Source organism: Phoxinus phoxinus (genome assembly GCF_949152265.1).
Source record: "Phoxinus phoxinus genome assembly, chromosome: 5".
NCBI lineage: Eukaryota > Metazoa > Chordata > Actinopteri > Cypriniformes > Leuciscidae > Phoxinus > Phoxinus phoxinus.
Window position 1 is genome coordinate 15,463,440 of NC_136880.1, and position 25,804 is coordinate 15,489,243.

Sequence of the window (25,804 nt, forward strand, 5' to 3'; positions counted from 1 at the left end):
CAGAAACATGTTGCACTTGGTGAAATCAGGTTGTGTGTACAGACAGTCAGCTTAAACTCCACCAAATGCTGGCGTAATGAACCCCGATCATCAAGCAGAAGGAACCGGATAAAATCTTCTGAATGATCTACTGTGTGATGTGATGCAGGCTGGAATTATAATCACATTATGTGTGTACGTTTGGCCAGAGGAGAACTCGTCCCCGTCTGAGCCTGAGCCTCCCACGGGTTTCTTCTCCATTCTGTCACCGGACGGAGTTCGAGTTCCTTTGCCACTGTCGCCTCTGGCTTGCTTAGTCGGGGACACTTAAAGGGGCAGTTCACCCAAAAATGAAACTACTGTCATAATTTAGTTACTGACCCTCAAGTTGTTTCAAACCTGTATGAATGAAGACATTTTGAAGAATAGTAACCAAACAGTTGATGTTCCCCATTGACTTCTATATGGGAAAAAAATACTTTGGAAGTCAATGGGGTCCATCAACTGTTGGTTACTATTCTTCAAAATATCTTCTTTTGTGTTCAACAGAAGAAAGAGATTCATACAGGTTTGAAACGACTTGAGGGTCAGTAAATTATGACAGTGGTTTCATTTTTGGGTGAACTGCCCCTTTAATATTCAGTCTGAGCTGGACGATGACATCACTGTTTTCTCTGCTTTTTAGATGAACCGAACTTATTCAATAATTGTTTAACTTTACACAGTTATTGAACAGAGCTGAATCAACACTGAACTGATTTCAGCTGAATTGATCAGAACTTTCCTGTTTATTGCTGTGAAGCTGCTTTGCTAACTCAAAGCTATATAAATAAAGGTGACTTGGCTCATTGCCAATTGATGATTTCATATTTGGATAAACATGACAACATCAGCCATGTTTTCTGCTGTGTTCCTGTACACACACACTACATGATGTAATCAAAGAAACATATACAGTTGCTTAAATGTGCTTCAGCGTTCAGAGAATGAACATTTGCACACATGCACAGTTAAAACTAAATCTGAGTTGCTGCCGTGTTACTCACAGTATTTTCACAGGTGCTGCTGAATTTTGACGAAAACCCACATTGTGTCCTTTACTTTTCCCGAGCTCCTCCTGGAAAATGTCTCCCAGGTTAGATTACTTTGGCCCAACTCTTCTTCTTCTTCTTCTTCTTCCTCTTCCTGCACAGTTACAGATGTTGGCGTGTGAGTCTGCTGAGTAGGCACTTTGAAAAATAAAGCAATCTTTTCATTACAAAAACAAGAATAAACATGACCTTATTTGGGGAGAAGATTCTATTATCACCTCATCTCTCCATCAGCCTGATCTCTGTGTGTGTGTGTGTGTGTGTGAAAATAAAATGCTTACACTTATATGTGACACATTGTACATGTTATTATAATTAATTAAAAACGCTATGCTAAGCAGATCCACATAATTAATATTACTAATTAGTATTAGCTATTCAGTTCTTCATATGACCATATTTTACTCTACTGGATACTCTTAGAATATAAATGACAATTGGAGATTAGGCTGAATTTCAAGATACAGGTAATAATAATAATAATAAAAGCCTACATGTTCGTCTGCTCTTGAACCTAATGAATAAATAATTCCCTAATATAGAAACCCGGAAGTGACACCAAAGCGCAAAGCACCCGCCTCCCGCAATATGAACGTCCTGCAGGGTCTCCAAAGCCAAGGTTATTAAGTGCATATGTGTGTCGCTCGCTCGCTCGCGGTGGTGGTGGTCGTGACTTTACCTTCAGCAAGAAGACAGGAGCTCGAGAGCATTGGTAAGACTTATAACGTTAGTCTTCTAATAGAAATGCCTTGTCTGCTTAATGTTATCGACCATTTCTAACGGTGCAGAAACAGGGGTGCATAGCTTTCTGAACCATTGGAGTTAACTAATATTTCGCACAAAATTGAATTAATAAGTGAAATGATTAGAATTATAATCTAACTAATCGCTTTTAATTCGTCTGGAGGCTACTGTAAATGCTTGTATACAGAGCAGGTGCGGACTAGACTTTTACAGAGAGTTCACGCACGTGCTCTGCAAACTATAACGTTACTGACCTTCACACAGATCATGTCAAATTATAGGACATTATTGTTTTACGTGGACAATTTGTTTAACGACAAAACTGGCTTTTTGGTGATATTTTTAAATGGCCTCATAAATATGTATTTAGTTTTAATATAAATAATTTGAACATTAAATAATTTTACTAACGATGTAGTGCTTGCAAGTTCGATATCCATTTTTTTAAGGGGTTTAACTAATTTGTATTTTCCCATTGTAATTTGGTGGCAGGTGGATGTGACTTTTTTTTTCCAGGGTCATCTCTGAGCATTTGTCCTTCCCTGTGTGTCTCTTCATCTAAATTATCTCTACTAGCTTGAAAGGCACAATATTGCAGGGAGTCATATTTGCACAATATAGTTTTGTGGTAATAACATTTTATGAGAAAAAAAGGGAAAATATGCAGTCGTTAGCAGCTAATAAGAACCTAAAAATGACAGTTGATGCACAAATATTAAATAAATCTTTTTTTAATTAAATTTTTACTTTTAGTTCATTTAGATATTACCACATGAAGCACATTTTTAGGTTACCCCACAAAACATTAGACTGTACAGTGATTTTACACAGTGTGACCATCACATGATTTCGCTACAGTTTAATCCTCTCTGCCGGTTCTGGAAAGATTAATCAACAATGTCTGCACATTCTTGGGAAAACTTAGATCGTGATCCAAAATAGTTTGACGTTAATCTGCAGGGCCAGAAAAGTACAGTTATGCATTATTGACGTGTGCGTCTAGAGAGGCTATTTTAAAATGTGAGTAAACGACACAAGACTAATTCATCCATTTACTTCTTAAAAAAAATATGATTCAAGTGGCGGTGGCACAGAGTCACATGAAACGGTAGCTTGGTGTAGTGCATGAATGGATACCAACAGCACCCTTTACAAAACCATTGAGGATTTTTGCCAGAGATGCCGCTCATGGAGAGTTATTATTATCATTTTTTAAAATAAAATAACATTTGACTGGCTTGTCCTTGAACATGACTGGCTGTAACATAAGTTTCTCGGCTAGTGTGATTGTTATTGTTTTGTTTTCAATTGTTTTAGCCTTGATTGATAAAAGTTTCCTTTATCGTTTATTGTGCTCTCGTTGTTCCCACAGTAAGTGTTATACCGGTAGTTAAAGGCCATGTTGCAGGTTAACAAGCAAATTGCACAAATTCGTTGCAAAATTAACCTTGCAACACGGCCTTTAAGCTTGAGGGCTAACTGTACATAGACAAGGTATGTGGATTAGCGGCCCCACCAGACTTCTGTGTAATTTCTGAGGAAAAGACAGTACGGGGGTAGACGTCAGGCAGGCCCCAACGGACGTGAGGATTGGTTTCATCTGATTGTGCTCACGACACGTTCTTTCCTGGTAGGGTGTAGCCCGAATGCTTTTTCCTATCTCTAGCATGCATGTGTCCAAGCAAGCTCACACAGTGCATTTGGCGCAATTCTTCAGTGTGACTTTTTTCTGTCTTTCAGAACAAATTATAATTGTTAGACTTTTCTTCTCTGTTTGCTCTGAATGAAACCGCTTGCGGTGTCTGTCTTTTGGGTTATCATATTTCTTGTAACCTTCAACCACTGAAAAAACAGATCCAGTCCTTTAGATGTCTCTTATTCCATAGTCCTGCTTGTTACATTTTATAATGAAGACATTTTATAAACATGCCATAATATTTATGTATTATAATCTTTATAAAAAGATTTAGGGTTGATGTGAAATTTCTAGCAGTTTTCAGTGGTGTGATTTCATCTAAAGCGGTTTTAAACAACACTTTCCCAGTTCTTGTACTATGCACTATATGGGATATTTGCAATAATAAAAAAAAAGTATCACTCCACCAGACTATTTTAAAGGGATAGTTCAATCAAAAATAACTATTCTGTCATTGAGTTTTTAAAAAATCATTAATACATGAACACTTTCAACTCTATGTAAAATAGAGAGAAACTTTATCACAATATTAGCAATAATGACAATATTTTATAAAATAAATAAAAATAGCTATGCTTCACTACTGATGCACATATAATTGTTATAATTTTTTTATTTTATTGCCAAATTGAAATTTATGAATCATGTACAATGAAATAAAGAGAGAAAAAGCAATAGTGCCTCCGCCCCCTTTTTCAGCAAACTAACCGGTTCCGGAATAATTTATTTTCCATTATTTTCTCTCATAGAGATTTAAGAAGTCTTTGTTAAAGCGTTATAATCCATTAAACAAGCCAATCCGCTATGAGGTGAATCACAACACTACAAACTTTGAAATAAAGCAAAACAGTTGGAACAAAATACAAATATACTAGACGTTTACTAAATCACTTTTCGCATGAAGCATTGCAAAAAACATGTACACACACAGAGGTGTCAAGCTAAGGTCAAAGTTCATGACCACTGTCATATCAGCTAGAGAAAACATAAACAAAACATTGAGTAGTGCACTTTCACCAACATTAAGATATAATATCTGTTATTGCAGGTCATTAAACAGCCCTTTTTTCTTGACATAAGGAATCTATCTTTGTTTTATGATAGGTTTATCTCCTACACGGTGGTCAGTGTGTGATTTTTCTGTGTTCCTCTGAACATTTCTTATTGTCTTGCTGCAGTTATTTGAGGCCACGATGGATCAAGCCAGGACAACAATTTCAAAAATCGTAAGACAATCTTCTCATACTTTTTCTTTCGAGTTATCTGAACCAATCATTTACCATTTAAGAGAGAGAACAAAGAAATGACAGTTTCTGTATTGTAAAGCATGAGGTCTGTGGTCACTCATGTGTGAAACTCGGCTGAAACCTTAATGTTCCTGATATTATTTTTACTTCTTCTGCTGAAAACTCTTCTAAATTGAAGAGAAATGTTAAAACTTCATGACTTGCCCTTAAAGGAATATAGTTTACTTAAAAATGAAAATTCTGTCATAATTTACTCACTTACAACTGTATTTTCCCAGTTCAATGGGGAGCCGCGCTCCTATACTCGCTTTAACCTGACCCAGAACATGGAGGGTGACAACAGCCATGTGGAGATGAAGCTCTCATCTGACATGGATGATGAAGTGGAGGCTAACGGTGTTGGGGAGAGCATAAACCAGCATAATCGTCCATATTACCCAAGCAAGCTGAACCAGCGTTCTCCCAAAACCATCTGCGGATTCGTCATTGCCATTCTGTTCCTCTTCATTATTGGTAAGCCGGTGTAGTTTCAAGCTTATTTCATGGCCCTCTTGAATACTTCATTCTGATTGGTCAGTTGTAGAATTCTGTGGTCAAATGTTTTTGTGTAAGACTCCTAAACTGTAACCATTTTCGAGCATAATGTTAATGTTTTTGTCTTTCAGGATACCTCATTGGTTACCTGTCTAACAGAAGCACAGTCAAAAATGAAATCAAGTCAAATTGTCCGGTTTTTAGTGAGACTACCCAAGTGAGAGCACAACCAGTTTATTCGTTGGACTGGAGTGATCTCAGGACATTGCTGAAAAAGAAACTGTCAACCGACAACATCAAGAGCAACCTCAAGTAAATGCACACATCTGCTCTTTTGCTTTTTCCATACGGCAAGATGAGCAGGTACTCAAGTTAAACATGATGTGTTTGGTCTTTGTTTGCAGGGAATTCTCCAGTGTCAGCCACCAGGCGGGAAGCTCCGGCGATGAGGCGCTTGCTAATAAAGTTATGGCAAAGTTCCGAACATTTGGAATGACCCCCTGGACCGACGAGCACTATGTGAAAGTCCAAGATCGCGGTACCTCAAATAAAGTGCTGTTTCGTGGAAACGCTGTGGGAACCACCGAGGGGTATTTGGCATACAGTGCAGTTGCTACAGTGGAGGTTAGTTTTGAAGGGTAATTTATGTTGACAACCAACTGACAAAAGAGCATCATAAAACTATCATAAAAGTAGTTCATACAACTTGTGCAATATTCCATGTCCCTTGAAGGCGTGCTGGATTCACATCTGGGCGTATGCTAATTGTTTCTGCTAAAACAACACTTACTATTCCAATGACTCCGTGTGGGAGTGTGTGTTTAGTTTTCTAGATGTGGTCGTTACAGAAGATCATGTGCTGTGCTTGAGTGCATTACATGAATGAATGAGGCATTTATATAGCGCTTTCATATGTACTACTGTACACCCAGAGCGCTTGATGGCTTGAATCAATGGATGGGGATTATTATCAATGGAGGCCATGATTGGCATGGTGGAGGGAATGTGGCCAGGACACCGGGGTTACACCCCTACTCTTTACAGGAAGTGCCATGGGCTTTTTAATGACCACAGAGAGTCAGGACCTCGGTGTAATGTCCCATCTGAAGGACAGTGCTTGTTACAGTGTATAATAATGCAATGGGGGAATATTTGGGAAAAAAGCGGCCTACATTATTTTCAATATATATAGTCTGGTGTCACCATTGTCCTGTGCATTGGGTTATCAGCACTAGGGCTGCACGATATGAGGAAAAGCTGCGATGTGCGATAACATCGTTTAATATTGCGATGACGATATGACTTGCGATAAATGTGATTAACTATACTGTTCCCATGTCTTAGTGCTTTAATAGGTTCTTTGCGTGATATGTCAAACGTTACCTGCCTGGTTCAGAATACACGATTTTAGTGCGATTTTGGCACGATCCGTTTGACGTATGGGTGTCGTGGAGATTCGTAATGGGACGCAAGATTCGATCGTTTCATCTCGTATAGTGGGCGACAACCTACGTCGCGTCTGCGATGCTTCACGACAGAAATACTATAGCATGTTTAATTCTTTAACGGTCCTCCACGACGGGTTGAATATGTGAGCGAGGCGAGACATGAGTGAGTGCAACAGTGAGTGTGTGTGTGCGCCTGTGAGCGTGTGTGTGCGTGAGTGAGTGAGCGAGGGACAGTGATTGTGTGTGTTTGTGTGTCTGTGCGTGCGAGTGAATGTGTGTGTGTGACGGCACGCGATGACTGGTCGGAAAGCAACGTGTAGTCTGACATGTTTCTTGTCCACGACAAGATTTTAGGAGTCAAAAACGTGTAGTGCTAGTCTGAACCAGGCATTATTCATCGTGTCAGGCTGTCTGTTGCGATGTGTTCATCGCGGGAGTTCTTATCGCGATGACGATGAAAATTCGATGTATCGTTCAGCCCTAATCAGCACCATGTCCAAGCCCTACTCATTTACACCCACAATGTAATATCAAATTTAGCCTTTTAATCGATGTCTTGGAGTATCGCAATAATATCGTATCGTGAGTTCAGTATCGTGATGTGTATCGAGTCGTAACATGAGGGTATCGTTACACTAATGTCTAGTGATTAATCGATTTGCCAGCAGTTTCAGAATATTTCTTATTACTCATTACTGCTTCTGTTGTGTAGGGAGCCGCTCTGTATGCCCATTATGGACGAGCAGAGGACTTCAGGCGCCTGCGAGAGCTCAATGTTGATGTGAATGGAAAGGTTGTCTTGATCAGAGCTGGACTATTAAGTTTTGCTGAAAAGGTTGGTACTCTCACTCACTCCTAATATTATATATAAATATTTTAATATATAAATATTTTAAGACCGTTAATTTTTACTTATTAATCCTCTGGTTTTCATTTGCTTATTATAGGTGGCTAATGCTGCTAGCTTGAATGCTAGTGCAGTGCTAATTTACCCAGATCCTGTTAACTACGAAATTAGTGACGACACTGCTCTTTTTGGCCATGTAAGTCGTGGAACCTTTCTCTTATCAGATAATTTGTTTTGTTCAAAGTTTATGTAGTTGATTCATGATCTTTCAAAACGCTCGTTTCAAAGGTCCATCTTGGCACTGGTGATCCCTACACTCCAGGATTCCCTTCCTTCAATCATACCCAGTTTCCCCCGACTGCGTCTTCTGGCTTGCCCCTCATTCCGGCCCAAACTATCACCGTAAAGCAGGCTACTGAGATCATGAGGTGCAGTTGTGACCGCAAGTGACATTTACTATCACTGTCTGTTACTGTTACTGATATACTCATTCATTACTATCACTAATAGTTACGTGAAATGAAAATTGTACGGCTTGAGGAAAGTTGTATAATTTTTTTTGTTGGATGAAAAAGCAGGCAAATCTTATATACTTGGAGGACCTATTATCATGCTTTTTTACATTTTCAACTAGTGTGAAATGTTGCTGCTTGAGCATAAAAACGGTCTGCAAAGTTACAAAGCACAAAGTCACTCCATATATATAAATATATGTATATATATTTTATGAAGAGCTTGTCTGCTGTTGCTTATGCTACCACTAACCCGGACGTCGAGGTCACTTCTGTGATTTGGGAAAAGCCTGTAAAAGTCCTGTCAGAAAGCGATGCATAAGGATGTAGTGTAACGACGGCCAGTTCCAGGAATGCACTAATATTTTGTTGGTAGTACCAGTTTGGTGTTTGGCTCGAGGTCATGGTGCAAAATCCCTTTAAGAGGTTATTTACGATGATTTTAAGAACATTCTTTTTCAGGAATTACATTTTTTCTTAAGTGTTTGTCTTTGGAACACTGGAAAAATATTAGAACTTTCTTATGAAATAATTTTTGGAAATACAAAATACTTTATTTAGTTAGAGAATAAGTATAAAATAGCAGTTAGTTGTTGTATTTTTATGAATGTTTTGTGAATCTGGCCCCATAATATAATAAAGGTTTGTAATTGGAATCTTTTGACTTGAGCCAGCAACAACCTACAGTAGCAACCACACAGAACACCCTAGCAACCATCTATCAACCCCATGACAATGCACCAAAAAAAAGAAACGTGTCTTGGAAGCCCCCCAGATCACTCTAGTATCCTGGCTGCAAGAACCACTCACGTTCTCATCAGTTTTCTGTCAATGTGGTTTGTTGTTATTCCCTTTATTTACGTATTTGTCACATTTGTTCGCAGTAAGTTAGGCGGTCGGTCTTTACCTGATGGCTGGAGTGAAGGGATGCTCTGGGATACCAGGCTCGGCGATGAAAACGACAATATCACCGTGGAAGTGAACAATGTCCTTGTTCAGAAAAAAATCCACAACGTGTTTGGAGTCATTAAAGGTTATATGGATGCAGGTACTGTATACTGTTACTGGGCTTTAAACAGCACCTCAAACAAGGAAATGGCCCCAGTCCCTATTAATCACTTGGTTTTTGTCTTCATCCTTTAGATCGTTATATGGTGATCGGAGCTCAGCGAGATGCATGGGGTCCTGGGTTTGCCAGAAGCACAGTTGGCACTAGTTTACTGGTGGAGTTGGCCAGAACTATCACAGACATGATCAAGAATGGTACATTGCAAATAAGTAGTGGTTTATTTTTAAAGACAGACATTGATTTCACATCACAATAATGAAGTGAAAATAATTATTAATTAGCAATACGTCTTGTTGATTATAAGTGCCACTTTCTTTTCTTTCAAGATGGATTCAAGCCAAAGAGGAGCTTAGTGTTTGGCAGCTGGAGTGCTGGTGAATTCGGTAGTGTCGGGGCCACAGAGTGGTTGGAGGTGTGAATCTTTGATTGCCTTCTGTTCAAAAATGGCCTTTAAATATGGGAGTGAATTCTGTTTTTGTGACCGAATAATCTCAAACCAGTAACCATACATATGTACCAGGGAACTACACTGCGACCAAAATGGTCGCATATGCGACCTTTTGAAATGCCATTGCGACCCTAATTTTTAATGGGTCGCAAATGTATCACTGATTATTTTTGTACCTACCTTATGTTTTAGGCAATATGCTATGATTTACTATGAGCATTTATTAAAACAGAAATGTGTATTTTAAGAACACGTTTTATAACGTGCTCTGAGCATTCAACAGTTGGCTTCAGCCCCGCGACTTCTAAAGTAATCGGGTTGATGAGCGCGTTTATGTCACACGTTTCCCGCTGTTCGCGCATAACTATTCTCTATTGGTTCTTTATTTGTTTTAAACAGCAGACGTAATATTAATCCGTCTCTGGTCATGATTTGGAGAGAATGAGCATTGAACCGTTTTGCCGTGCTGCTTATATTTATCACGCAGTAAAAATGCCCCTCCCCGCGGCCAAAACCAGTCGTCTGTGGATGAGAATCCAAAACAATTAGTGGGACGTTGTCCTGCTTCACTTCACAGACGCTGAGTGAAATGAGAATTTTAGAATGACGGGACACTCATTTATATGACACTTTATTCAACAGGAAGAACAGCTCGTTCCGCGCGTCATACGTCATTGTACATGCGCAGTCCTTTCAGTTTCGGTTTTCAATCCGATCAAGTGTTGACATGCACCTCGATCGCATTACAAAAGGAATAAACAAACCCTTTCAATCCGATCGAAATTGCATTCGGATCGAGCTCAATCCGATCGATTAAGGTGTTTACATGAAGATCTTTTTAGTCCGATTATAAGTGTCCATGTAAATTGAAGCTTCACAATGACAGTATGAAGCACGCGAAATGTATAGACATGTACATATCCCGTGACGCAACAGCACTCCGCACTGCATTTCGGCGTCAAGCAAACAGCAAGTGAGGAATCTGAATTGATAATTAAGTTCAATGTAGCTTGTAATATAGCCTTATTTGTGGCTTATTATATTTCACTTAATTGTGAAGTGGACATGCATTGTTTTGTTTTTTTGTATCTCTAATACCGAATAGTCAATACTGAAAATCTATTATTATATTATTTTATGGATTATATTTAGTTCAGGAGTCTGCCCATCTGTGCCAACCATAGCATGTTGAAATCCAAAATAAATTAATTTAGCACATTATTGTGTACTGTATTTTCTATTGCAGTAAATCTATCCCAACCAATGTTAAAGAAAACAAGGCGGCATGTGGTTTAAAAGATGGAAAGTAAAATAAAAAGCACATCTGTATGCAATACAGTTCCATTATTGTTCATTATTACCCAGAGCGGCTTACTATAAATAATTTGTGCGACCAAATCATGTTTTGCGCCAGTAACTGAAAAAGTTAGTAGCGCAAGTGCCACCAGTGGAAAATGTTAGTGTAGTTCCCTGTGTACATTAATTTCTTCAAACTTAAATCACTTAATTTTTTTTTATAATTACTACAACCAATTACTAGTCTAATAGAAGCATATAATTTTAAGCCGTTTAAAAAATTGGGGCTTTCGCTCCGGAGGAACCTTTTCATAGTGCGTATACAACCAGAAAAATGGCCTTGGGGAACCACCCTGGTGACTAGTTCAAATAACTAAGTTCCTAGAACTACTCGGTGCGAAAGCCCCTAATGGGGCCCATCAACTGTTTGTATAGTCTATCAGATTCGATTTCATCATTAAGATCTATTTTCACATTGATCTTGACTGAGTGGTGCCGGCCCTGCTACTGTCGTATGCTAGGATGCAATCCAAACATAGACTTTGAATTTACAGTGTGAATTTACATTTTGAATTTACATTTTGTGGGTTTTTGTACCCATAGGGCTACCTGACCTCCTTGAATTTGAAAGCGTTTTCTTACATCAGCCTTGATGAAGTTATTTCAGGTTTGTAAAGGGTTATTTCTTGAAGAGTTGAAGTTGAACTTTGTTCTTGAGTTGATGCTGATCATGTGACATTCTCTTTAGGTTTTGACTCTTTCAAAGCATCTGCCAGTCCACTGCTGTATGACTTGCTAGAGAGCACTATGAAGCAGGTAATGTATCACATAGGGGTGTGTGGAGATATTGACAATAAATGATATCTCCATATTTTCTGGGATTTTAACGATATACACAGACTGTTTAATGCTGCTCAGAGGTTACATGAATGCATTTAACCTGCCGTTACAAAAATAATGTTTATTAGATTTTGTTTTAAACTATTTTCGTTGAAGAAATTGAAAAAAAACAAAAAAACAGGCAATATTGTGTCTAAAATGTAAGTCACATAATATGAATAATGTATTGAAATGTTGTATAAAAGTAATATCACATTTGTAATCGTGCTGATATTGGGAGAAAAAGTGGCACTCTTCGTGTGATATTTACTATAATAAATTACATAAATATAAAAGATATACAGGGGCATTTTTGCACCTTATCTTGACTTTAGGTGGGATTCTAATTTTATTTTAATAGAGTAAATCACGCAGTGAAAGCGTGCGCTCTAAATGCACAAGCGCACTAGTCTATCCTACTAGACTGATTTCAGATCACTTCATTAAAACAACAATTATGAAATTATCGTAGACAATATATATCGCACACCCCTAGTATCACAAATGCTGAATCTTTGCCATTACTCTTATAACTTGTCCTGAGCTGTTTTATCTGTCTTGTAAAGAAAAATAACTTCTTCCCCATGCAGGTCTCCCCTACAGTTGATGCCACCAAATCCTTGCATGAACAGTTTGCAGGATCCAACTGGGAGAAGTCTGTGTAAGTTGGTCCCGCCCTGCTTATGCTCGACAATTTGACTATCATTTATATACTATTATAGTATTATTAAAGGGGTGGTTGATTATGATTTCACTTTTCTAACTTTAGTTAGTGTGTAATGTTGCTGTTTGAGCAGAAACAACATCTGCAAAGTTACAACGCTCAAAGGGAGATGTTTGCTTTTAAAGAAATCGTTTTTTAAAGACTACAACAAACGGCTGCTACACGACATTCCTCCCGGGTTAGTGACATCAACCTTAAAATGTACATAAACCCCGCCCCCGGGAACACGCAGTGCATGTTGAGAAGAGGAAGAGTTGTTGTAGTCCAGCACATTTGTGAGTCAGCTCAAACTTTAGCATCCATCTTTTCACATATTTATAGATTATCATGACAGAATATGCTAATTGAAGATAGTTAACTCCACATCAGCAACATCAATTCATCAACTAACCATTCAGAAACACCCTGTTGCAGTCTACATGTTGTCGCTTCATTTTAGTGCTTGTCTGCGTGAGGTAATCGGAGCTACAGAAGCTCTTGAAGCTCCGCCCTCTGTGCATCTCTTTTGCATTTAAAGGGATAACGTGTTTTTACTGACCCTCAAAAAGGGACAATTTCAACATGCTGTACAAAATCATCTGTGGGGTATTTTGAGCTAAAACTTCACATACACACTCTGGGGACAGCAGAGACTTATTACATATTGTAAAAAGGGGCATTATACAACCCCTTTAATATTTTAAATTAGCTTTTATCTTTATATTTTCAATCAAACCAGTTTTTAGTTTGTTGTAGTAATTTTTTAATGTGCTCTTGTCTTTTTTTTTTATATAACAATTTTTTGTACTTCACCTTAAAGCTGCAGTCCGTAACTTTTGGTGCTCTAGCGGTTAATAAGCACTGCATGCGCCTTGTGGAAGAACATTGTAGCCGGATCTACTTCTCGCTGTTTGTCTATGACGAGTCACACAGGTACTGGTCTACTCCGCAGCGGTACGACCCGAACCAGTCCAAAATAGTCCCAAAATAAACTCTTATTATAGGTGTACTGTAGTGATTCAGGATAAGACAAAAACACGGTTTGGAAAGTTGGTTCATGATGTACTCGCTTTTTAACACCAAAACTAACTGGAATAAAATACATGTTTTAAAGCTGCAGTTTGTAACTTTTTAAGGCAACAATTTAATTTCATTCAGATTTATTTCAATGAATTGCATTTTTTTTTTTTTATAGTTCTAGTCCAGTACCAACAATGTTAAAAACGTGCTTCCTTTTTCTTTCTTCACAGAATGGAGCCTATGGGTTTGTCTCACTCTGCTTATCCATTCCAGAGCTTCTCGGGCATCCCGTCACTTTCCTTCCGATTTACTTCGGTAAGTATTCAGTTTTACTGAAGATGTCAAAATAAAGGAAAATACATTCCGGTTCAGTTATTTTCTTGATGGGAAGTAAACCTCTGCCTGATGTTTTTCAGAGTTCGAAGTTATACCCGTTTGGCACTTATGAGGATACCGAACTAAGTCTGGACCGGTACACTTCCTCTTCCACTCTGAAACTGGCCAAGACTGCGGGCGAGGTGGCTGGGCTGATGACTCTTCGGCTGGTACACGACCACCTGCTCAAGCTGAACGTGGCAAAGTATACCAGCGTGATCCGCAACTATGTGTCCCAGATCAGGGCTAAAGTGGAATCACGCCAAATGGTGAGTCTACGGGGTTGCATGCGTTTACTCTAAAAATTATTTGGACTTGGTGTCGGTTGTATATCTACAGAGCACCTAAAGGGACATGGGGATGGAAAAAATATGAGATGGGAGAAAAATAATAATTTCAATGCTTTTGCATTTGCTTGTAAAAGTGTTGTTCCTCTGAGAAACATTTGCAAGAGAACGCAAAAGCATTTACTCCCATCTTATATATGTTTCTTTCACCTTGTCCCTTTAGGGCTCTGTAAATACCTGTGAAGTACAGAAAGCAGCTTTAATTCACTTTTTTGCATTTTACTTGTCAAGGTTCGCCGCCTTCCTTCCACTTTGACGATGCAGTGGCTTCTGTCAGCTCAGGGTTCGTACGATCGTGCCGCCAGCTCCCTCGCTTCTGTCATCCGCAACAGCGATCTTGACGACATGGAGCAGTGTCGCATCATCAACAATCGCATTATGAGGGTAAATAACATGCCACTCGTCCAGCCATTTCATTCTTTCCTGTGTTGACATTAGGGCTGTCAAAATGGCTGAAAAGCTAAATTCGAATGCATTTCTTAAATATTAGCAAAATTCTAAAAGGCAATACTTAATGTTAGTCTCTATTGTCTCCTGTGCCCACAAGAGGGCGCAAGCGAGCACAAGCAAATATAAACCAAATCAAGCATCAATCTTTTATTGAAAATAAATGACATTCACTTTTTAAAGTGCATTAACTTTTGAAACAATTGTTCTTAAATAAAATATAATTTCCTTAATGTGCATGCAAGGAAATCTAGGTTACAATAGTGCATAAAACTGTAAGTGCATCAGTAACCTGAGAAAACAGGCTTCAACACACAGCGTAATGTACTACATGAACACAAAACAGCAAACTGCCAATCAGAAACCACTTCTACTCACTACACGTATTGTTCGTCAAAAACACTAGACGGTCAACTTGATCAGCAGCGAGTGCCGGGTATGCTCAAGTATGTCTTTGCCAGTTGCGCAATATGTGGATGCATGCGGCACGATTTTTCCCCACCAACTGAGAGGGTTTTCGTCAGCAAGTAGCCTTTTTCCGTCATTTTACACGGCCTCACTGCGCTGTTTACTGGATAAGCTAACACAAACAAACCACGTCAGTTACGTCATCATCATGTCTTGTCCGCAAAAAAATTGAATGTGCGTTTTTTGCATCCGAATGTTCTTTTTTGACGAATATTAGAAATCACATTTTTATTTGACAGCCCTAGATGACATTTTTCCTATTGTAAAATAAAGTTGGGATGGTATATATCAGGGGTCACCAAACTCGGTCCTGGATGGCCGCTGTCCTGCAGAGTTGAGCTCCAACCAGGTCCAACACACCTGCCTGAAAGTTTCTAGTATGCCTAGTGAGACCTTGATTAGCTGGTTCAGGTGTGTTTAATTGGGGTTGGAGCTAAACCAGGACCGAATTTGGTGACCTCTGGTACATATCAAAGGGCTGCTGCTTTGCTGCTATTGGTAGTGGTATTAGGAGGAGGGTCATTCTCGCGATCATTGGACAAAGTTTCGATATGATGATAAGATATTAATATTTCTGTTTTGCTTTCTCCGAAGACAAAAGATACATTTTAAATTCATTTTGCAATACTATATTCCTGCAATGCAGTTTCAGGACTGCATTTCTAGGACCCTGTTTTTTTGTGACAGGGCCACCTAGCCAATCAGAAGAGACCTGAAATAAACCTAAAACAAACAGACTAGACCCACAGATTTATTTTTTACGTATGAGCGGGAGACATTTTAAGTTTGAATGCAGACATCTCAAGTTATTTTAGCTGTGCAAAAACAGTTAATATAATAATTGACGTTGTAAACCGGTATTTGTTTTCATATTTTTTTAATCCATTAACATACTAAATGAAACAATAGTTTCTAGGGCAAACAGTTTTACAGTTAACTGCACTTTCCAGACAAGACGAGAAGCATCACACCGAACTGAGACTAATGAAAGGGAAGTCTCCTATCGGTCTTTCCATCAAAACTTAATTTAAACCAGAATATAGGGCCTCATATTTTGAAACAAATTAGGTTAAATTTTTCAAGAGATTTACCAATGGTTGTGTTTAGGGGTAGGTTAGGACAATATATCAATTAAATGTACATAATTAAACTACTAAGTCATCCCTGTATCAATACAAATACAGAATTGAACAGTAATTGCTCTGAAATAGTATAAACTACTAGTACATATGGGGAAAAAGTCATATAAATGCAGCCTCCGGTATTGCAGGAACACCCTACTCTAATTTTGCTACATTTTTAGATCCAGTTTAAATGAATTGCTAAGCATTCATTTGTCAACTTTTACACTAGCATATAAAGTACCTCAAATGTAATTGAAACACCAGCCTTCAAAATCTTTTAAAGGTCACTCCGCTTGCATTCTAGGGATATACAGTTTTAGAAACAGATCAGCAGTTGTGACATGAAAAATATATATTTTTTAAGTTACTATGTGGATGTTAACACTATGTGTCCGTGTGAAGGTGGAAGGCAGTCTCCTCTCTCCTTACGCGTCTCCACGGGACAGTCCGTTCCGGCACATCGTGCTGGGCTCCGGCTCGCACACACTGGCCGCTCTGGTGGATCACCTCGAAGCCATTAGAGGAAATCTCCAATCTGCTGACGTCGACCAATTCAGGAATCAGTTTGCTTTCGCTACCTGGACCATCCAGGGCTGTGCCAATGCACTGGCAGGGGAAGTTTGGGATATGGATAATGAAATTTAGACAAGCAGATTCTTTAACTATTTGATAACTTTGAACCATCACTCAAGACAAAAAAGGAGAAAAAGATTTTGGTGCTCTGTTAACGTGAATTTCTGATTCGAGGTTTTACCTCAGTATTTAAAGCAGTAGTTGACCCAAGAATAGCAATTCTGGCATCCTTTACTCACCCTCATGTCCTTCCAAACCCCTTCAATACAGGACACAAGAGCACCATAACATATCATAAGTGTACTATAATTCAACTGTTTGAATCCATCCAAAATGTATGTGTGAAGAATAAGGGGTTAGAATGACATCAGGGTCAATAATCCTACATTTTTATTCTTGGGTGAATTGTTCCTTTAAGATCAAGTTTAGATTACACAAATTTGGAATGTCATTGGTTTATTTTCATAATTTTCAAACTCATTTTAGGAACATCTTGCGTAATACCAGTCTGAATTTAGAGGTTGATGTTCATTATACTGGCTACAGTTGGACAATCAGCCATTTCCATTTTTAACGTTACCCGTGATAACACGCATCCTAAAGCACAGTATTTTTCCAGTTTTTTGGTTGGATACGCTTTTCAGGGGCATTTCAGATCAATTCTGTCAAATAGCAGAAAGAGGCTTTCCTATGTGGCTCTGAAATATCTATTTATTAGTTTATTTTTATTTATCAGTGACAGGGATCACTATAAATAGCATTTTGTAACGCCTTCTTTAACAAATGTATAATTATCGGAAGCAGTGCCTTCCATAATTATGACAGTTATACTGTCGAAATGTGAAAGCAGCATCTGCTACGGAGGTAACCTTGCTTTCAAAAGCCATGACCAGAAACTACCACAGTGCATTTCTTAAAAAATAAAAATAAAAAATAAAAAAACGAAAGTTACTGGTGTCTTAGTCTCTGGCATCCTCCTTTTGAATCAATGTTATTACCTGATCCAGAATAATTATCGGGAGCAGTGCCTTCCATAATGCGAAGAAGATGATGGTAGTTTTTGCCTACCGATGTGTTGATATCGAGGGCAGTGCCCCTCATATTTCACTGTGGTGTGGATGTAATTATCGGGAACAGTGTTTCCCATGATGATGTACAAATCGTCTATGTTCACACACTCCTACCATACTAGTTATCTGTTGTGAGTCATGTAATCTATTGAACAATCAAGTGCTGTTACCTTCTTCTGCCTTGGATGAATCAAATGTGGAGCGGGTGAGGATCACCGCAGAGATCGAAACCTCTGTAAGATCCTGCCGTGAGATTCTGTCCTTTTCTCTTATTCGGTTTTCATATTTCCTCTGTTTCTAGTGACTTGTTTGTGCCTTGTAGATTATGATGAAGCTTTAAAGATTGAAATACTTTTCCTTTTTTTGTTTTTCTCTCTCTTTTTTTTCTTTGTGTGTACTGTATTTAACAGTCAAATTGTATTCAACTTCTTCAAACTGCGATTTAATTGAAACTATTCAGAAACTATTCACTATTCATTTTATTGGTTACCTTTTGATACCAGTATCATGTTTATCATCATATCATGGCCGTCAATATGAATCGAGTTGCAATTAGAAAATAATGTTTATGCACTGATAAAGAGAAAGACACCCATGTACAACTTTGAAATGTGTCTGAACATATAATGTGGAAGAGATGAAAATTAAGATTAAAGATTATTCTAACAACGTCTTTTAGTTATCGCTTGCTGTTTCATTGTCTATATATCCATATCTTTTAAAAAGTTTCTGAAGAATGCTATGTAATGGCAGTAGTACTTTTGCTGTGGATATTATTGGGTTATAGCCATAGACTGTAAAAAAATAGGTTATAGCATTACACATGCGCTGATTCTCAGTTTTATGACAAGTCTGCAAGTGATTAATAAAAAGTTTGAACAACTAATTTAAACTGAAGACTCTTGGATCCATGGAAGCTTTTTGTGTCAATCTAACTGTGCTAACTCTCATCTAAAACTACTACATTGACACTAAATTAGGTTCTTCCATCACTTGTTTAACCTATGACTAAATTTTTAAAGAAATATGATTCATAATAACCATAGTTTGCATGTGCCATGGGACACCAAAATAATTCAATGTGATTTAAAAAAAATTATAATCTGATATTGTGCTTTTCATCAGAGAAATTGGCTTCTACATCTCAGCTAAATTTACAAATAGTAGACCCCAGTAAAAGTAGTAGGTTACGTCTATTACTTTAAATTTGTTAAATAAATGCACTCACTGAACTGATGTTTCATTGTATTATACAAACACCAGTATTTGTGTGTAGGATCTGTCTGCAATTCTTCAAATGACCAGATGGCAGAACTAGAGTACTAGAGTAGAAGTCTCTTATGACTGTGGCACTGCCATGATGTATTAAACAGAGGGTTTTGTCCATTTAACTCGCATTAACAGCCGTCAAATAGATACTATTTCTTATTAACGCATTCTCATGTTTTATACTGAAGCTTTATAATGAAGATGCTTTTCAAAAAGCAATACATCTTCCCCTAACAATGTACAACTATGACATATTGAGTTTAGACTCAGAATTGACTATTTATTTGCTGGTAAAACTGTGGACTTAAGTTTAAAATTAAGTTTAGTGTCGTCCATTGCCATGTGGAGTGCTGTCATGATAAAAGTGTCCTGTCCCTTTAAGAGTGGGTTGTCAATAGATGCATATGTACAGCGCGAGTGAGATTGAGTAATCAAAGCGACAGAAACGCGAGGCAGAAATGAGTGAGAAAGGGACAGCGGTTGTGGAGCACACAATATATTACACACTGAAATAAATTAATAAAACGCAAGAATTCCGTTGAACTTTGGGTATAACGTTACTCTCACAGGACCAACTCCGAGTGAAGTTTTGTTCACTCACACCTGGCGTTATCGAGTGAACACCGAGTCTGACAGGTAGGACTCAAAGACTGCGTGTGTACATACCATCATCACACAGATAGATAATCGAAACATTTTACCACTGTTGTAAAAATCAGTTTAAACGGATAAGACGGCGTGGGAAAAGAGAGGAAATTGTTTTAACGTTTCCTAATTTCTTGGTCCTCGCGCTGATCTCAAGGTCTCACCTGCGCGTGAGGAAAGCGAGTGGCGGGAATCTGGCTCCTAAAGGCTTCAAGATTCACCCGCAGTCTCGGAGTAAGTATTTATTTGTGTTAATATGATTGAGATTTCACAAACACTGCGTCCAGTTGTAGTCTAGTACGAGGTGTTCGGTTTACGATTATAACATGTCATGCAACTCATCATGCATGCATGCAACTGTCTGAACAGTTCTTGTGGAGTTCGAGAAACAATCCCATCTCTTTTTATCTAAAAGTGTATAATTAATGTGTGTTGAGGGGTCAAATGTCTGAAATCAAATCTATTCTACATCAAACTTTTGCTGGTGTCTGGATGAAACAGTCTCCTCTTCATAAGTCAGAGACCTTTAATCATTCCTTTCTTTCTCAGATAATCGTCGTTCTTGTTGCATCTTCATTAATTTGTGACATTAGAAGCAACAACAGCAGCAGCAGCCTCATCTCTGCATTGTTATTTGCATTTCTGTTAACAAAGAAAGACTCACTTGTGATCAATGCTGAATTACAGTCACGCAGGACAAAAGGTTGATTCAGATGGAGAATGTATGGCAGCTCAGGGTCACAAGTATAACTGCAGCTGTTGCTCTTAACCTACATTGTAGCAGAATGTAACTTAAGGGTGAGCAAGTTGCGTAATGACTGGCATAAAAAGTGTCATTATTTGTATTATGGCAGGCAGCACAGCCGTGACTCATCCAGGGCCTGTAGGTTAGGTGTGTGTGTTTCTGAGAGCAGACCTTCAGTGTGTTTGCGAGGTGATGAATGGTCTGAGGGCCACCTATTGAGTAGTTTCCTGCACGTGTGTTTGTAGTGTAGGGTCCTGTAAGGTTCTGCCTTTCCTACTAGTGCTCAGTGTGCAGGAGATAAGCACTGTTGTTCAATAAACGCTGCCCCTAGGCCCTGTATCTCTGTCTAGGTGTGATAAGTGTCCCTGCATGTAAAGGCAAGCCAGGCCGCAAAACCCGCTGCCGCCCGGCTCTTCTTTTATGTTCGTGGAGTAAAGCGCTGACTGAAGACACACACAGATCCTCTCGCCCCAAGGAAGATTCGTTCTATGGTACCTGGGGATCAATGGTCTGATTTAACATCTAAGGAGTAGTTTACATGACACCATTTTTTTAAACTAAAAGAGTAAAACTTGGTATGCGTTTACACGACAAAAATTGAATTGGGATCGTTTTGACAACGGTGTCGTCTGTACGCGGAAAACCTAAAGGAAAAACTTCTCCGTTTTAAGCATATCGTTGTCGTGTAAACGTACCCTCAGGCTACGTCCGCATTAATCCGGATACATTTGAAAACGCGTTTTCGTAGCAAAACTCTGTCTACACTAGTGTTTTCCAAAAGCTTCTCATCCACACTGAAACGTCGGAAAACGCTGAATTCACCTTACTGCGCATGCATGCAACCTCATAAAAGCTCGTTTAGATGAGAGAAACCAAAAAATACATTTGCGTCATCGATTTTAAATGCCTCCAGTTTCACAATCCACACTACAACGCGAAAACAGCGGTTTCAAATTTATCCACTTTGGAGAGCGTTTTCAAAAAAGTTTGTTTTCATTAATAAAAACCCTGTCTCAGGCTATGTTTACACGGAAACGATCTGATGAGAAAACGCAAAAGTGGCGTTGCGTTATCACTTTTTATTCTGCGTTTAGACGAGCCTTATGGGGGGATCTGCGTGCATATGGTGACGCAAAAGTGTGTGAAATTCGATGTAGTGTGCACTCCAGGCGGCTAGATGTCAATGTGAAGCAATGCCACACAACAACACCAAGTCCGCGCGCCTGCATACAACCTTCCTTCTACTTCTCTCTATAGTAGACTTTGCGTTTTTACCCTTTAGACGGGAATGCGACGGTGGAGTGTTTTTAAGATTTCCGCTCTGGAGGGTGGTTTCACTTTTTTGCGTTTTTAAGCCCCAAAAACGCTGACGCCGTGTAAACGAAAGGCACATCTGATAAAATATTTTGACGTTTTCACCCGCGAGTGTTCCTGTGTAAACCGGGCCTCAGGGTGCTTTCACATCTGTAGTTCGGTTCATTTGGTCCGGACCAAGGGCGAAAAATAATACTTTGTAGCATTTTTTCAGGCGTTTTGTTTCCTTTTCACACCACACTGATTGCTCTGGTCCGAATCAGTTGATGAAACGAACCAAAATGCAGTCACGTGACAACATCCACTTCACTCATTGGCCAGATGTGTCTTGAACGTATTTCCATAACTGCACTTCGATTGGTCAGAATTAACGTGCGGGAAAATTCTAACAGAACTCCCGGAAGTAAACGAGAGGAGGAAAATCCGGCAGACAACGCGCCGCCTTTTACTCTGGAGAGACGACTACATGGGCTGATTGTAGCCCTGGTCATAGTTTATTATATAGTTTGTCTACACCACTTTAGGCAAACAATAACATTTGGGAATGAGGCGAGGATGCGGCTTGAATATAATGTTTTAATGCTCTGCACGTGGCGAAGGCGCATCACAAGTCACCTCTCCGAGGATGTCTCGGTACGCTTGTTTGGTCCGCTTTTGGTGCGCACCCGAGTGCGATTGCTGCATTCACTGCCCAAATGAACCGCACCAAGGGGGACAACGAACTCTAGTGCGATTTCAACCGAACTGAATGAGACGGGTGTGAAAGCACCTCAGTGTGGACGGAAGGCCAAAACAATAGAGAAAAAGATGCGTCTTCAAACGAAAACGTACAGTATTAGTGTAGACCATTCCTACATTTCACTAGAATTACACCGTAATTAGTACACAGTGTCATCATTAGTGTGTCTTTTGACAAACCGTGTGTTGTACCCTTGACCTCACCGAGTAGCAGCAGATGTTAAAGATCAGTTTCAACTTCACAGTGACGGCATCATAATTTAAAAAGAAAATCACACGGAGATCAGCCTTTAGAAGAGGATTGAAATTCTGAGAAATTCAGGATGCAAGCTGATAAGCAGCACCATGCTTGTGTAGTCAGCAGATCGCAGACTCAGGTGACGGCTTTCATTTGGACAGGCTCGGTGAGCCCTGGATTACCTCCACTGGCTGTGTGCCCGAAGTTAACGGCAGCATCCCTTCACCACTTATGAATGTGGCCACATGCCAGTCTTCTCTGTGGCAGGCCGAGTCCAAAGTGGTAACAGCTTCTGATGAGAGATCACAGAATAAACGGCTTGCGCGAGTTGTTGGCTCGGTTGAAAATCGCATCGAGCCCTTCAGCCAATTTTTTTGTATGCGGTTCGTTATTATAGTGAAGCATTTAGACCAGTCAATTTCACAGCAGTTCAGACTCTAACTGCTCATTGACTGAGTACGGATCAATGCCTTCACTGGTTTTATTAGCTCGTTGTGATGAGTGTGCCTGTTTTTCTACCTCTGTGTCTGACTCTGCGGTGGTGTGTTGTTCATAACCCGTTTCATATATCGCGTTTAATTTGAAGCTTAGCTCATGATGTAATTGTGGTGTGTTAACATTTAGCAGTGCCCATTCCCAGCTCTTAGACCCCGATGTTTACTCATGGTTGTGCACTTTACGGCAGTCGTCTGCTTGAGTGTTAATAAGTGCTTTCATTAATGTTGTTCTCTAATGCGGAGTAATACCAACGCCAAGAACATTTCTAGTCCTGCTTTGACTTGATCTTTACTATCATAGCTCATATGAACATGGCCGCTGGGCACGACAGATGCTGGCCGTTAATGGCAGGACACGAGAGATGACGGAGAGCGCTCCAGATTTCACACCAAGGCAATTTTCTCCCACATCCCACTTTAATTTGAAAGGTTAGGCTACTCTACAAAAGTTTGTGTTGGTGAAAGATGGGCTGTTTGGGGATATTCAGTTATTATTATAGCTCGGCAGCAGTGAGTTGTGTTTACTTGTTTTACTAATTTAGACTAATTCACATAGATTATTATCTCTTGCACTACAGAGCCGTTGAATGCTTGAATCTGGTTGGTTGACGAACGCTCTACGGTGTGCAATTATTTTCAGGAAAGCATGGATAAAGTAGTTCCGGCAGGTCTTGACCACATTACAGTTTCATATCACTTCGCGTAGTTAACTGTAATAACGGAAAATAGGATACAATTCATAACAAGAAAAAGCATGCAGCCCCATGCGCTTGATCTGCAATTTTCAATGTCTAACTTCACAATCAATGGAAACATGCAGTTTAATTTTAAGAAATAAAGTATATAGTCCTATCTACAGTATAATCAATAGAAAATTAAACTGAAAATATAAATAAATGGATAGTCCTGCTGCACGGTTTTTCGTAATTATTGCAGATACTATAACAAATAAAGAATTATTGATAGGCCCATACTTGTTAAAAGGGCTTTGTGTTTCATTTATTAGGCTAGTCTACTGTCACTAATAGAAAAAAGAGTGACCGAATTAATTAAAACAAATTTAATTAATAAATAAATAATAATATTGACACACATATATGCTTCTCTCTCTCTCTCATAACTGCATTAATAACTGCATAAAACCGGACACACACTTTCTGTAAGGCCGGGTTTGAATGTAATTTGATACTTATGACTGATCATACACGTGTGTTCAGCGCGCTCAGTTTGTGTTCACAGCGGTGTTTAAAATCTGCTGCATTCACAGTCAGAGAATGTGTCTGTCGTTAAGTGTGTCCAGCATTACTCTGCTATCAGCGGCTCAAACCTCCGTTACTAACTCTAAAATGACGTTTTGGAATTAGCAACGGAGGCATGGGATTAGATGCGTAAGAAATTAGTCCTACAAGAGCGTTTTAATGACAAAAACTTGACAAACGTCTTGAAATTCATCATCTGAACAATGTTTCAAGATGTGGTAACTGTAGTATAAGCGGATACTACAGTAATACTACATAATTGACTACATTACCACCTCGGGTGTGCATTATTTTTCTAATAATTCAATGGCTTGTCGTCAATTATTCCTTGCGTGTTGTAAATGTTTATTACAACCACAAAGCTGAAATTATGTCTTTAAGGTGTAATTAGTTGGACAAAACCTCTAATTGCAATCTGTGCAGTCCAGATGTAGTAATTCTCTAGTAGGAAGAAGAACATTTGCTGACTATTTGCTGACCCCATTCGCTCCGTTCTAGAAACTTGGTTATTTGAAACTGGCCACCAGGGCGGTTCCCCGAGAACCAATGTTCCCCGAGGCCATTTTCCTGGATGTATTCGCACCGCCAGTAGGAACTCAGAAGTGACGTAAGCCACACTTGTTGTGACTTTTATTTTGACGGCGCTGAAAACGGCGTTTGAGCACATAGCGCTCCCATTCTTTACGATCTGTCTAACAGTCCTGTCTTAATACGCTATTCTGTAGAACTGTTATACAAAGAAAGTAGACAGTAGTATATGAAAAAGTATTAGCGTATGGCTGATGCCCAATCAATGTCGCTAGCTGAGCAGAAATACATAATCCTGTTTGGCTTGGTCCCCTCAGGGTTTTCTCCTCAGCGTAAAGGTTGAGAGGCTCGTCTATCACTGTTTGCATGTTCCTAGAGTTAGTTCGTGGAGTAAATATATAAGACTACAAACTGTGGAACATAGGAACTATGAAAAGCTCCGTCCTTACATCATTCACCTCTGACAATTTGTTCTTTGTAATTATCTGTCCATTAGCATGAGTTAACCTTGGAATGTATTGCTAACCAAAAAACTATGGGGTGAGTTTAGCCTTTAGGAAATGTGTTGTGTTGTGTCACCAAATAGAGATGAATATCCGGTTGCACTGAGGCAACGTATTGATTTCTTTCATTTTACACTTGAATGGGTTGTCA

At 39.1% G+C, this 25,804-nt stretch overlaps 2 protein-coding genes across 7 annotated transcripts in view; both read left to right on the forward strand.

Annotated features, from left to right (window-relative positions):
- Positions 1-1,621: 1,621 nt before the first annotated feature.
- Positions 1,622-18,588, forward strand: tfr1a (transferrin receptor 1a). The gene is made up of 18 exons (XM_079614360.1): positions 1,622-1,782; positions 4,689-4,736; positions 5,036-5,270; positions 5,423-5,603; positions 5,696-5,915; positions 7,452-7,574; positions 7,687-7,782; positions 7,875-8,014; positions 8,983-9,146; positions 9,242-9,361; positions 9,494-9,579; positions 11,515-11,578; positions 11,660-11,727; positions 12,381-12,451; positions 13,744-13,828; positions 13,930-14,157; positions 14,467-14,619; positions 16,677-18,588. Exons 2-18 carry the CDS (start codon positions 4,704-4,706, stop codon positions 16,917-16,919), a joined length of 2,310 nt encoding a protein of 769 aa, XP_079470486.1. The 5' UTR covers positions 1,622-1,782; positions 4,689-4,703; the 3' UTR covers positions 16,920-18,588.
- Positions 18,589-19,572: 984 nt separating this feature from the next.
- The window catches only part of tnk2b (tyrosine kinase, non-receptor, 2b), a gene marked incomplete at its 3' end in the record, with an annotated part of 84,767 nt that continues 78,535 nt past the window's right edge, over positions 19,573-25,804 (forward strand). For all 6 annotated transcript variants that reach the window (XM_079614156.1, XM_079614154.1, XM_079614166.1 and 3 more), the window contains exons 1-2: positions 19,573-19,822; positions 19,989-20,065. The remainder of the gene's footprint in view (positions 19,823-19,988; positions 20,066-25,804) is intronic.

Coding starts and splice junctions, on each gene's coding strand:
- tfr1a (XM_079614360.1), top strand. CDS start 4,704: ATGGATCAAGCCAGGACAACAATTTCAAAAATC. Junction 4,737..5,035: donor GGACAACAATTTCAAAAATC/GTAAGACAATCT, acceptor GTATTTTCCCAG/TTCAATGGGGAGCCGCGCTC. Junction 9,580..11,514: donor GGGCCACAGAGTGGTTGGAG/GTGTGAATCTTT, acceptor TTGTACCCATAG/GGCTACCTGACCTCCTTGAA.